This window comes from Penicillium bovifimosum (genome assembly GCF_028826915.1).
Source record: "Penicillium bovifimosum strain IBT 22155 chromosome Unknown utg000005l_segment0_segment0, whole genome shotgun sequence".
NCBI classification, from domain to species: Eukaryota; Fungi; Ascomycota; class Eurotiomycetes; order Eurotiales; family Aspergillaceae; genus Penicillium; species Penicillium bovifimosum.
The window spans coordinates 5,100,839-5,113,353 of record NW_026622714.1 but is presented as its reverse complement, the minus strand read 5'-3'; the positions used below and the strand labels follow the sequence as shown (position 1 = coordinate 5,113,353).

The window sequence follows — 12,515 nt, the reverse complement described above, 5'->3', positions numbered from 1 at the left end:
TTGGTGTATTCATATCCGGACCACTTATGATTATTAGGATGACCAGCCTCAAGCCTATCTGACATAGATCGAGTGCCGTTGGCCAAATATTCGATGGGCCAATCAAGCGCCATTCCATGGTGGAATCTAAAGCATCCTCATCTTCTCATGTTGGTATAATCGGCACCTGAGGCATCGACATCTTTGTCTGCACCTATCCAACATCTATTCACTCCTTCGATTCTTTCCATTGCAACCTCAATAAGGAGTAGCCATGAACCTCAAACCACTGTCTTCACTGCAGTCCTCAGTGGCTCAAATGGAGTATATTAACGGAGAATTTATCCCCGAACCCATTCAACCGTTCTCCAGATCCCCACAATACCGCCCCGCGCCAAGACGCTTCTCTCGTACTCGATGACGATCTGGTGGGTTTCGGTTCCAAGCCGGGCAGGTTGTTGCCGTGGATGAAGCCGAGAACGGAAGCACTCGGTCTTTTCAGTGATTCTTAGCCAATGACACTCGATCCTGCAATGTAATATCATCGTATTAAACGCCCCATATCCCGGTTTTCCCGTTACCCATCGTACAGACCAGCCACGTACGCCATTGCCCAGTGTCTTGGCTGACGGATGGGACCTTTTACCGTGGACACAGTCCTTTAACCAAGGGGCAATCTGCCAGTTAGCTGGGGTTGCATGATACCCCACAATTTGCCATGCGCTCATTAAACTGGAAGCGAATGTTCAATTGCTAAAAACGTGCCTGGATCGGCATTTCAATTTCTAACTGAGTTGGGAAAGTGCTCTTAAATTCCTCATCTCTCCTTAAGACTCACCGAACCTCCATCACTTACTCCGTACTTTCTCCCGACATTCACAACTAGTCAAGTGGATTATCCACTTTTTGCTTGATATTCATCTTTAGGCCAGAATAAGAACTGGTTGACAAGGGTGGTGAGACTGCAATATGCAGTTCAAAGTGAGTAAATCACGCCTTCTGCCAGTCTCCGTCTAACCCTTTTGCTTAGTCCTTGGCATGCGCGGTCTTGCCGTTGCTGACTCTTGTCAGTGGCACTCCCAACAATCGTGTCATCAGAAGCCTCAAAGTGCACACTGGCCCGAGCTCTGCAGCCAACTTTAGCAAGAATGTATACCAGACTACATTCGAAAACGTGACCTGGGACGAAGACAATTGGCTTCTCAGCACAACTACCCTGGAACAAGGTCGCTATGAATCTCGCGGTTCTATTGCGAACGGCTATATCGGTATCAATGTTGCCGGCGTCGGTCCTTTCTTCGAGATTGACAGCCCCGACGACACCAACGGCTGGCCTCTTTACTCTCGCCGCCAGACCTTTGCAACAGTCAGTGGCTTCTTTAACTCACAGCCGAACCTGAACGGTAGCAACTTCCCCTGGCTGTCCCAGTACGGATATGACAGCGCCATCAGTGGTATTCCACACTGGGCCGGAATAATCTTGGATCTGGGCGACGATACCTATCTGGATGCGACAGTGGACAACAAGACTATCTCCAATTTCCGGACTACATACGACTTCAAATCAGGCGTCTTGGTCTGGTCCTACAAATGGACACCTGAGGGCAACAAAGGATCATACGAGATCACCTACCGTCTGTTTGCCCACAAGCTGTACATCAACCAAGCTGTGGTGGAGATGGACATAGTCCCGTCCACAACGTCCACAGCAAGCATTGTCAATGTCCTCGATGGCGCTTCTGCAGTGCGCACCGACTTCGTTGAAACTGGCCAAGATGACGGTGCCATTTTCTCCGCAGTCCGACCGGATGGGATTGCCAATGTGACGGCTTATGTTTATGCGAACATCACTGGGTCTGAAAACGTGGATCTTTCCTCGCGCAAGCTTGTTTCCAACAAGCCATACGTGCATGCCAACGAATCGTCCATTGCCCAAGCCGTGAGTGTGAGGTTCAAGCCTGGCCAGATGGTTCGCATCACGAAGTATGTCGGAGTGGCCTCTACCGATGCGTTTGAGGATCCGAAACAGACGGCCAAGAAGGCTGCTTCCACTGCTATGAAGAACGGCCGCGTCCAGTCTCTTCGGACTCATCTCATGGAGTGGGCTAGCATTATGCCCGAGGACTCGGTCGATCACTATGCCTTCCCTAACGGAACCTTGCCGAAAGATGATCACATTATCGATTCTGCGATCAACTCTGTTACCAATACCTACTACTTGCTGCAGAACACGGTTGGAAAGAATGGAATCAAAGAAGCCGGCGGAGCGCCGGTCAACAAGGACAGTATCTCAGTTGGTGGATTGACATCCGATTCTTACGCTGGCCAAGTCTTCTGGGATGCCGATGTGTGGATGCAGCCTGGTCTTGTCACCTCTCACCCGGAAGCGTCTCAGCGGTTCACCAATTACCGTGTGGCCCAACACGCCCAAGCACGGGAGAACGTTAAGACTGCCTTTACTGGATCTCAAAATAAGACACATTTCAGTGACTCGGCTGCAATTTACCCTTGGACCAGCGGCCGATTCGGTAACTGCACAGCCACTGGCCCTTGCTGGGATTACCAATATCATCTGAACGGAGATATTGGAATTTCCTTGGTCAACCAATGGGTTGCAAGTGGTAATACAAAGGTTTTCAAGGAGGATCATTTCCCCGTTTACGATGGCGCCGCTACTCTCTATGCCGATCTGCTGGTTCGGAATGGTTCTTCTTGGACATTGACTAACATGACTGATCCTGTGAGTCTGGAACCTCTTCCTTTTCAAGAACCCAAAACTAACATAGAGTAGGATGAGTATGCTAATAACGTTGACGCGGGCGGCTTCACGATGCCCCTCGTTGCTGAGACACTCCGACATGCCAACTCTTTCCGTCAGCAATTTGGTCTCGAGGAGAACTCTACCTGGGATGAAATGGCTGATGACGTCTTGGTTCTCCGCGAGAACGATGTGACTCTTGAGTTTACCACCATGAACGGAAGTGCCGTAGTCAAGCAGGCCGATGTGGTTATGGTCACTTTCCCCCTGGGATATACTGCCAACTATACCCCCGAGAACTCGCTGAACGATCTGGACTACGTGAGTATTCCGTCCATCTGGAAAATGTGCCAAAACTAACAGAATCCAGTACGCAGCCAAGCAATCTGCTGATGGCCCTGCCATGACCTGGGCTATCTTCTCGGTCGTCGCAAATGAGATGTCGCCTTCTGGCTGCTCGGCATACACATATGCGCAATACTCATACAAGCCTTACACTCGCGCGCCATTCTTCCAGCTATCGGAGCAGATGGTGGACAACGCTACCATCAACGGTGGCACACACCCGGCATATCCCTTCCTGACTGGTCACGGCGGTGCCAATCAGGTTGGCATTTATGGTTATCTTGGGCTGAGGCTGGTCCCCGATGATATCCTCCACGTGGATCCAAACTTGCCGCCTCAGATCCCGTACCTGAAGTATCGCACTTTCTTCTGGCGTGGATGGCCCATCTCGGCGTGGTCAAATTACACGCACACAACCATCAGTCACGCTAGAGGCGTTGCCCCTCTGGATACTGCGGATATGCGATTCGCCAACAAAACGATCACAATCCATTCTGGCCCAGACGACGATGCCACTACCCATCACCTCCCTGTCAAGGGCTCCATTGTTATCCCTAACCGACAGATTGGAAGTAACAACACCGTGCCAGGGAACCTTGTACAGTGCCGGGCTGTTTCCTCTGAGGGTGCATTTGAGCCTGGCCAGTTCCCTATTTCCGCAGTGGACGGTGCAGGCTCGACTAAATGGCAGCCCTCAAAGGCAGACGATGTCAGCTCCCTGACAGTCTCCTTGGAAGAAGAGGCCGGGTCTTTGGTATCGGGCTTCTACTTCGATTGGGCCCAGGCACCCCCTGTCAACGCCACGATCATCTTCCACAACCAGACCCTGAAGAATCCCGCCAAGGCGCTTTCCACCAATAGCTCGGATCACGTCGTCGTCCACCGCTTGACCAACGTGACTCAATCGATTCCTTACGATCCTGAGACCACAAACCTCGACATGATTGCCATCCCTAAGGGTAACACCACAAATGTGACCTTGTCGTCTCCCGTACGGGCGGCACGATATGCGTCTCTGCTTATCGTTGGCAACCAAGCACTCGACCCTATTGATGTGGAGTTCAAGAACGGAACTGGCGCCACTGTTGCCGAGTGGGCGATTCTCGGACAAGACAAGGACAAATCTTCGGGCAATAAGTCTGCCAAGAGAAAGATGGACGTGCATCTGGCTGCATCGGATTCCACCATGCGTCGGCGTCGCCAGTTCTTGCCGCAGCTCTAGAGGCTCATTAACTTGATTTCGAGTCAGTGGATTTACTGAGACCTGTACCTGTACCTGTACATAATCTTTACTTTTTCTTTCGGTTTTCGTCTTATATCATCACGGGGGTATATTTTGCCATAGAACATAACTTAGGAGAACCCTACGAATGAACTGCCAATTGCGAACATTGATCATATCACCAGAAGAGAAACCTACACATGTTCAATTATATGATTGACAACAGAAGCTATATCCATACAAATAATCATCACCAATCACTCATCAACTCACTCATCAACTCACTCATCAACAGCAAACCGATCCAAGAACTTGAAGGTCTTCAATCCCTCCTTAACATCCTTCGCAAAGGCATCTCCAGCAGTCTTCGCAGTATAAACACCCTTCCGATCAGTATCAATCAGCGCAGCCTTCAAAGCCGCAGCTCCCTTCCCAAGCGCACCAACAGGCTTCCCAAACCGGAAAGCATCAACCAAAATCTCCAAAGGCCGACCAGCAGGATACAAAGTCGACGCCCCAGATCCCTTACCCGGCTTCGCAGTCAAAGACCTCGCCTCAAACAACCCCTGAGCCCCATCAGCAACAACCACAAAATCAAACTGCACAGCATCAGACGCCGAATAAGTCTGACCAACACCATCCTCCATCCTCTCCGCAACAACAACAACATCAACCCCAACATCAGCGAGAGACTTCTGCAATTTCGCACCCTGCGCAACAGACCCCTCATTCTGAACAGAAGCAAGAACACCAACCTTCAACCCATCGAGCTTGCTCAGCTTCTGCCCAAACGCGCCAATGTGCGCAGTCGTATTGGAATGGTAGAATCTGGCATCGGGTTTCGGGGGCTGGACGCCAATGGCCTTCGCGACGCGTGTGGCGAGCTCGTTGCTGATGCGGTTGAGTTGGATAATGACGTTTTCGCGGACGACGGTGCTCTTCACGTTGGAGGCTTCGAAGCGCATTGCGTCGACGACGAATTGTTTCTCCGCTGCTACGAGGGAGTTCCAGAAGAGGCGGGGTTGGGACCAGACGTCTGAGAAGCTTGTGCTGAGGGTTCGTTGCAGGGGGCCGGTTGTGTGGCGGTTTGGTGCGGTGAAGAAGCCTTTGCCGACGGTTTGGTTGGCTTGTTTTGGGGAGCCGTTGTTTTGTGTGTTTGGGGTGTAGGCGTTAGGGTTTAGGGGGATGAACATTTGGCCTGGGGGTGAAAGGTTAGGGAGGTTGGGATGGATTGGGGGAGGAAGGGGATGTTGTCGGACGTACCTGCTCCGTCGCGGTTGTTGTTGTGGATTGGAGTGCGCGGCCGGTTGATGGGGAGCTGCTCGAAGTTAGGACCGCCGTGGCGGTTGAGTTGGGTGTCGAGGTAGGAGAAGAGACGGCCCTGCAGCAGAGGGTCTTCGGTGAAGTCGACACCGCGGACGATGTGGCCAGGTTGGAACTGCGAAAATTAGCGTTGATTCTGTTCTGATGGAGGGCGACATACCATGGCTTGCTCGGTTTCCGCGAAGTAGTTCAATGGGTTTCGGTTCAGCTGCATCTTGCCCAGCTTGGTGACGGGCACGAGTTCCTCGGGTACGATTTTGGTTGGATCGAAGAGATCGAATCCGAACCGGAGTTGGTCTTCTTCCTCCATGATTTGGACACCGAGCTAATGAGTAATTAGCACTAGCATGGCGACGGATACATGCCGGTTCCACTCACCTCCCACTCGGGATAACGCTCAGCTTCGATAGACTCGAAAAGATCCTGGCGCATGAAGTCGGCATTCTTGCCAGAGACTTGCTGTGCTTCCTCCCACACAAAGCTGGCCTTGCCCTGCAATCCCTTCCAGTGGAACTTAACAAGCTTGGTCTTTCCATCATCAGTAACCAGACGGAAGGTGTGCACACCGAATCCATCCATATGGCGGAACGACCGAGGGAGACCGTGGCCAGCCATAGCCCAAAGGAGAGTGTGCAAGGAGCTAGGCTGCTGGCTGAAGAAGTCCCAAGCCGAGTCGTGCGCGGTAGCAGCCTGAGGGATCTCGTTATCACCGCGAGGCTTGACAGCATGGATCAGATCTGGGAAAAGGATGGCATCCTGAATGAAGAAAACGGGAATGTTGTTTCCAACAATGTCTGCATCAAATCAGCTATACCCTTGTCTGTTGGGGAACGGGATGACCCTACCGAAGTTTCCTTCGTCGGTATAGAATCGAGTCGCGAAGCCGTGCACATCTCGCGCGGTATCGGCACTTCCGCGACTGCCGGCAACGGTCGAGAACCGCGTGAACATTGGAGTCTGTTTGCCCTTGGCGGAAAGGAAAGAAGCGGCTGTGATGTTGGACCAGTCGGAATACGAGGTGAATGTGCCGTGGGCTCCGGCGCCTCGAGCGTGAACGGCGCGTTCTGGTACCTTGGAACATAGACATGAGCTTGGAGAAATACGGTAAAGAAACAAAATAACATACCCGTTCATGATCGAAGCGTTGAATCTTCTGGCGGAAGATAAAGTCCTCAAGGAGAGTAGGTCCACGCTCTCCTGCGCTGAGACTGTTCTGGTCTTCGATTGGGCCTCCAACATCGGAGGTTAGGTAAACATCTTTGTCCTTGAGGTAGAACTGGGAAAGGAAATCCTCGGTATCGCCAGCAGCGTCTCCATCACCTCTGCGCTCAATGTGAGGATTGCCGCCAGCTTCGCCGGTCATATAAGGACAGGCAGCATTGGCAATGCCAACGAGGCCCGTTAGGAGAGCAAGAGCATGCATCGCGACAGTTTAGCAACTACGACTGTCGATGGAAAATTCCAGCCTCAATTGACGATCCAGCGGGTCAAACGCAGGACGGAAAAGACCCCAGGTTTACTTTATACTCCTGCATGAAAGCGAACCCGAACAGGGAATACAACCGTCCGGTGCGACATGCGGAGAGGACCAATAAGCAGGTCGATGAATGCTTTGCGATGCATTATTTATTGGCAATTCGATCGAGCACGGGCTGGGAGATTCTCCAACCAGAAGGCAGCAATTATTCTTAACTCCATCGCCGAGAGGCACCAGTGTGACGAGATTGAATCCCCGGTTAGGCACAGTGGGTCCCCGACTAAACTTGTTGATCATATCGTCTCCACGGGCCAAGGAAAAAGGCGGAAAAGGAAACGATATGCATCTATTTCCTCCGAAGACTGTCAGAGTCACAGTGTACATGCGGCTGGAAAGATCCACAGCGAGCAAACCATGATCAGGCCATCCTTGCATCAGATTGAAATTGGTAAAACAAAAGAAACATCAGCGAACAGACATCAGACATCTTAGCTCAGACTCTAGGTATTTGAAATAGTAGTCGGATGGAGCCTAACAGTCGTTTACGTTAGTGAAGTTAGTAAGGTTATGCCTTAGCGTTGAATAAGCGTAAACAGGCTAGATCGGTCGAGGCCACAGCTGCTTGGTAATTGGCGACCTCGGGAGCAATCCTTGTAACAGCTACTTAGCGTCTGTTTCGACTGTTGCCAGACTGCATGACGTAGGGGATGGTCTAGCACCCTTGCATCGAGAAAAAAGGCAAAGAGTGTTGTTGTCTCATGTTGATAATGTACCTCTTGCGACAGACTGTAACTGGACCGATAGACGTATTCTCGGTACTTTGTACACTTTGTACGTTGTAGTTGCATAGAGCAAGTGAACGTGTAAACGCATAAAAGCAACCGGAATTATGCCGCGGTGCCTATTTCAAAGCCCATCTGCAGGCTGCAGCCACATCCCTGCAACGCACATCTCTGCCATTTTTAGAACGCCGCAATGTGGCTGGGATCATCTGTGATAGCTCGTTGACTTGGTGATAGCCAAGACCTTGTGCAAATGTGTTGTACGAGGGCATGGCGGGACGTCCAGAATTAGATGGCAGTCTTGTACTGTGTAAACATCTTATTGCTCCGTCTCGCTCGGTGGCTCACGGGTATTTGCGGGGAGCGACGAGGTGGAGATGCTTGGCGATGGGGAAAATAACTTAGCCAGTCTTGGGATGAGAGAGGACTCAGAGAAGACTGGTCCTTTCATCCTCTTGGCGACTTGAATTGGCGTATGAAGATCATTGAAGCTATTTTTAATGTGATGTGATACAAGACTCGGCCGGCGGGCGCGAAGTATGTCCGTTGACACGAGGTCTGGAGTCAATTGTGATTTCTAGTCCAGCAGAGCTGTGATATCAAGTAATGCCAAGGTCCAACAGTTTGATAGGAGCTTTTCATATGGCAATGGCTCGATGTTCCATCTGTAGCTAATCTTGTATACGTCTTGGCAATGTCGAGGCGATTCGAATTATACCCCGATCTGGTAGACAACATGCCATTCCTCCAACGATAGAGATCAGACGAGGAAACTAGATCTAGTTCTATTCTCTAACCTCTATTCTCAAGCCCTCGTGCCATCGAGGATACCTCAGCGGACTCAGGGGGATCACTATAATCCACAAACCCATGTTTAACGTACAAAGGAAAACCCGCCTTACTAGCATCAACATACGCCAAAACACCCTCCCGATCAGCAAGTTCACATCCCCATCGCACAAGCATAGTGCCCGCCCCACGACACCGGTAATCGGGATGCGTACCGAGCATATCAAGGTCTAAGTATCCCGCGTGTCAACAAAGCACAATCACACAAATCCAAGTCACATAACAAAATAGCCGTTAGCGGACCACGATGCAAGCCAAGCACTCACAGTAATGTTTCCGATCGCCCATCACGCGCTTACGCTCACTCTCCAGCTTCCCAAAGAACGTATCGCAATCGTGTTGCGGCATGTCGCTGTGCCAAGGCGGGAACCGAGGCCCGCGTTCGTCCGCCATGGCCAGGTCCCATTTGGCGTATGCGGCTATCCGCGCCCGGCCCTGGGCGTCGACGGTGCTCGGATCGATCACTTTAAGGTACTTTTGGTACGGCTTGGTGAGCATGTCGGTGTGGTTGGTTGCTGTGAACCATTGGTGTGTTCCCGGGGTGTCGGGGAATAGGTGTCTCATGCCCGGGTCGGTGAAGACGGCGTAGAATAGTTCTGTGATGGCGGGCATATCTTCGAGGGTTGCGGGTTGCAGAACTAGAGGTGGTGTAGACATTTTGGGCTGGTTCTTTTTGCAGATGATTAGAACAGGTACTGTATATGTTGAGAGGTAGATTTTGGTGGTCGGGGTGGAGTAGCGGTCTGTCCTAAATATACTCCCGTAGGTAGCTGTTTGAAATATCGCGCATAAGCTACAGTCTGAGTCAGATCGATACGAACTTTCGGAAGAAATATGCATGGCTTAGTGGAGAAGAGTATTCGTTGGGTCCACTGTTTTAGGCGCAGATACGAGATATTCAAAATTTGGACGTCTACAGGTACTCCGTACAGATAATAAATAGGGAACGTTGACGCACTTTTGGCAAGCTTCCTCCCGACGGTTTAATTTGTTCCAATTGCATAGAATCAGGCTCGTGTAGAGTAATGCGTACTGTGTATCGAAGCAGGAAGAAAAAGGCAGGTAACGGGCATTGAGACGGTCCATATCCGACATAAATCATCGACATCGGTCTCGTCGCTGCTTCTAACCTTTTACTCTTGCCTCGTTTACTGCGAAATAGGTAAATATCGAAATTCAAATCGCAAGAAGGCGCGAACCTCTATAAGAGCCTCGCAAGTGCAAGGTGTTGGCATATAAAGGATGTCTTCGTGCTTCCAGACTGAGGCTCTCGGTTTGTCATTCGCTTTGTTTATTCAGGCTTATATACAGTCTGCTTTCCATCGTTTCATGGATCAGTTTCTTCTCCCTGATATGGTGAGGCGACATTGCCGACTGCAAGGTATCTGGGCACGGAAAACCAATCAACGATGTACGCTGCCGATTGCAGGCTAATGGAACTTGCATTGATCGATTGATTGACTTCCAGATAGACTTCCAGATTGGCGCATGGCTTCGGTCCGCAGCATGGAGCCGATCGTACAGGATTGAAACGAATGTGGATTTCAGTTTCGTCTCATTATGTAGGTGTAATATTTACAACGAAGGTTAACCTCAAGATCTATATAGACAGACGAGCGGCAAGAACCGGCAAGCCTATGTTCACACATATCTTCCTATCGTGCACCGTCGAGCGTTGGAGACACGAGTTTCAAGCGAGTGGTAACAAGAATGCTCCGACACTATCAAGAATGTTAGTTCTGCAATCTTTAATAAATTGATGGAATGAACATACGAGATAGCGGCAAAGCAGGCGCACAAGATAGCGCCTTCCAGGTAATTGGTCTTTCCCTTGAGCACAATGAAATCGACTAGAAGGACAGCTCCGATCAGGGTGACCATCTCGAATTTGTCAAAGTGCAGAGTCATAGGCTTGTCAAGAGACCAACCGACGAGTACCATGGCAGGTGAAACCAAGAGGCCGATTTGAATGGCTGATCCGAGAGCCACACTGATAGCGAGATCCATCTGTTTCTTCGAGGCGACAACAACTGCAGTCACGTTCTCCGCAACATTGCCCGCGACGGGGATGATAATCAATCCCACGAACGATTCGCCAAGGACGCCTTGCTTGTTGAGTATTTCGAAGCTTGAGGCGAAGTATTCGGCGCACACAGCGATGAGTGTTGTTGACAAGGCGAGGAGGGTGAGTGAAATCGCTCGGTTGGACCGAACGGCATAGCGGTCGCAGGCGCATCCCCCATATACTGGGATGGCGGGTTCGGCTGGTCCGTGCAGGGATCTTCTTCCCTCGGGGTGCGCGGGGTGAAACAATGGCAACGCTGGGTCTGCCTCTGTGTCGTTGACTGACGATGCTCGTGACCGTACTTGTTGCATCTCTAGCTGGTGGACGTCTCTGCTCGATGCGTTTCCACTGTTGGCATGCGACTCAAGATCTGTATAGGGCTGGGGATCGTTTGCGTGTGGCACTTGCAGCCTCGTTGAGTGGAATAAGTGCGGATGTGACTTGAACTGGAAGTAGAGGTATAAGAAATATGTGCCGAGGAGGATGATCGACACCCCCCTGCTGAAAGAAAGTGACATATGATCAGCAGAGCTGACGCTTTTTACACTGCCATAGAAAGCGGTCTGGATTGAAAATTAGCGTTGAATATAATAGGGCCATTGAGACGTGGGCTTACTGGAATCATGAGACACGATATTGTGAGATTGAGAAGTCCCACAAAGGACTGTGTGAGATCGGTGTTGTATGCCACATCGCTCGTGTTTATACAGCCTGCGATAATCGCAGATCCGAGGACGAGCAAAAGATTCACCAAGATAGAACCGAGGAGTGATGATTGGACGACTTTGATGTTGTTTTTCAATAAGGCGGTGCTATCGAATATTAGCATGGACTCGGCCACCCGGCAGTTAATTTAGATGCGATGTGCAAAACATACACGCTGTAGAATAGTCAGTATATTTTGGTCTTGGCAAATACAATCTACGGTTTCGGCTCACAAGATAATAAGTTCTGCTAGATTTCCAATGGTGATGTTGAGGAGAGCGCCAGCGGTCTCGCCCAAATCTTCGGAGATCCTCTCAGTTGCTTCTGTAAGCGTGATCGACAATGGCACAATAGCAAGAAGGTTCCAGATAAATATTACAAGCGCCGGGCTTGAGGTGTTCGAGACAATGACTGCCGATGCGGCGAATGCACCTGAGAAGATGGTGCTGCGGCTGATGATCTTTTTCGTCTGTCGCTTGAATATGGAGGTCGACTTGCAGGGTCCGGGATGGTGGGGCCAATTGGCTATACTGTCGTCGTCATCCGAAATGTGTTCTTTGTCTTGTCGAAGGAAGCTTTTCACTTTGTGAAAAAGGTCGTCGGAGCCTGGATTCGTTGGGGCTAGCTCGGCCTGCCCTGCATTGCGATAAGAATTGACGTTAGCCTGAGCGAGAGATCTGGATAGCAGTATAACTCACGACTAGCATCCAATTCACAGGGATATGAACCACTAGACCGGTCATCGTAGTCGAATGAAGTGTTTAGGGCGGCATGTTCTTCGCTGGTTGAGCTTCCGGCGAAAGGATTGATGTCATCAGGGTTCTTGTCGTTGGAACCATGGACTGTGGTCATCATGAAAAAGCCCTCTTTAAACTGAAGCGAATGTTGACTAATCCTCTATATAAATCCCGAGGTTGAGGGCTAGATGGCCATTTGAATCTGAAAATGAGTGTCTGAAAACGAGCGTGATATATGGATTGAGGTTGCGGAAATGGATTATCTGCCTTGAG

At 50.5% G+C, this 12,515-nt stretch overlaps 4 protein-coding genes across 4 annotated transcripts; 1 reads left to right on the top strand and 3 right to left on the bottom strand.

The window, feature by feature from the left end:
• Positions 1-948: 948 nt before the first annotated feature.
• On the top strand, positions 949-4,304 carry treA (alpha,alpha-trehalase treA; the record flags this gene model as incomplete). The annotated part of the gene is made up of 4 exons (XM_056667903.1): positions 949-960; positions 1,010-2,719; positions 2,771-3,058; positions 3,108-4,304. The coding sequence occupies 4 exons, from the start codon at positions 949-951 to the stop codon at positions 4,302-4,304; spliced, it is 3,207 nt and encodes a 1,068-aa protein (XP_056521499.1).
• Positions 4,305-4,585: 281 nt separating this feature from the next.
• Positions 4,586-7,050, bottom strand: cat1 (catalase catB; the record flags this gene model as incomplete). The annotated part of the gene is made up of 6 exons (XM_056667902.1): positions 4,586-5,502; positions 5,568-5,742; positions 5,788-5,952; positions 6,006-6,421; positions 6,473-6,698; positions 6,754-7,050. The coding sequence occupies 6 exons, from the start codon at positions 7,048-7,050 to the stop codon at positions 4,586-4,588; spliced, it is 2,196 nt and encodes a 731-aa protein (XP_056521498.1).
• Positions 7,051-8,678: 1,628 nt separating this feature from the next.
• N7515_007157 (GNAT family N-acetyltransferase) lies at positions 8,679-9,392 on the bottom strand (the record flags this gene model as incomplete). The annotated part of the gene is made up of 3 exons (XM_056667901.1): positions 8,679-8,739; positions 8,803-8,905; positions 9,002-9,392. The coding sequence occupies 3 exons, from the start codon at positions 9,390-9,392 to the stop codon at positions 8,679-8,681; spliced, it is 555 nt and encodes a 184-aa protein (XP_056521497.1).
• A 1,033-nt stretch (positions 9,393-10,425) lies between these two features.
• Positions 10,426-12,357, bottom strand: N7515_007156 (uncharacterized protein; the record flags this gene model as incomplete). The annotated part of the gene is made up of 6 exons (XM_056667900.1): positions 10,426-10,456; positions 10,510-11,363; positions 11,417-11,612; positions 11,678-11,680; positions 11,739-12,141; positions 12,204-12,357. The coding sequence occupies 6 exons, from the start codon at positions 12,355-12,357 to the stop codon at positions 10,426-10,428; spliced, it is 1,641 nt and encodes a 546-aa protein (XP_056521496.1).
• Between the last annotated feature and the right edge of the window lie 158 nt (positions 12,358-12,515).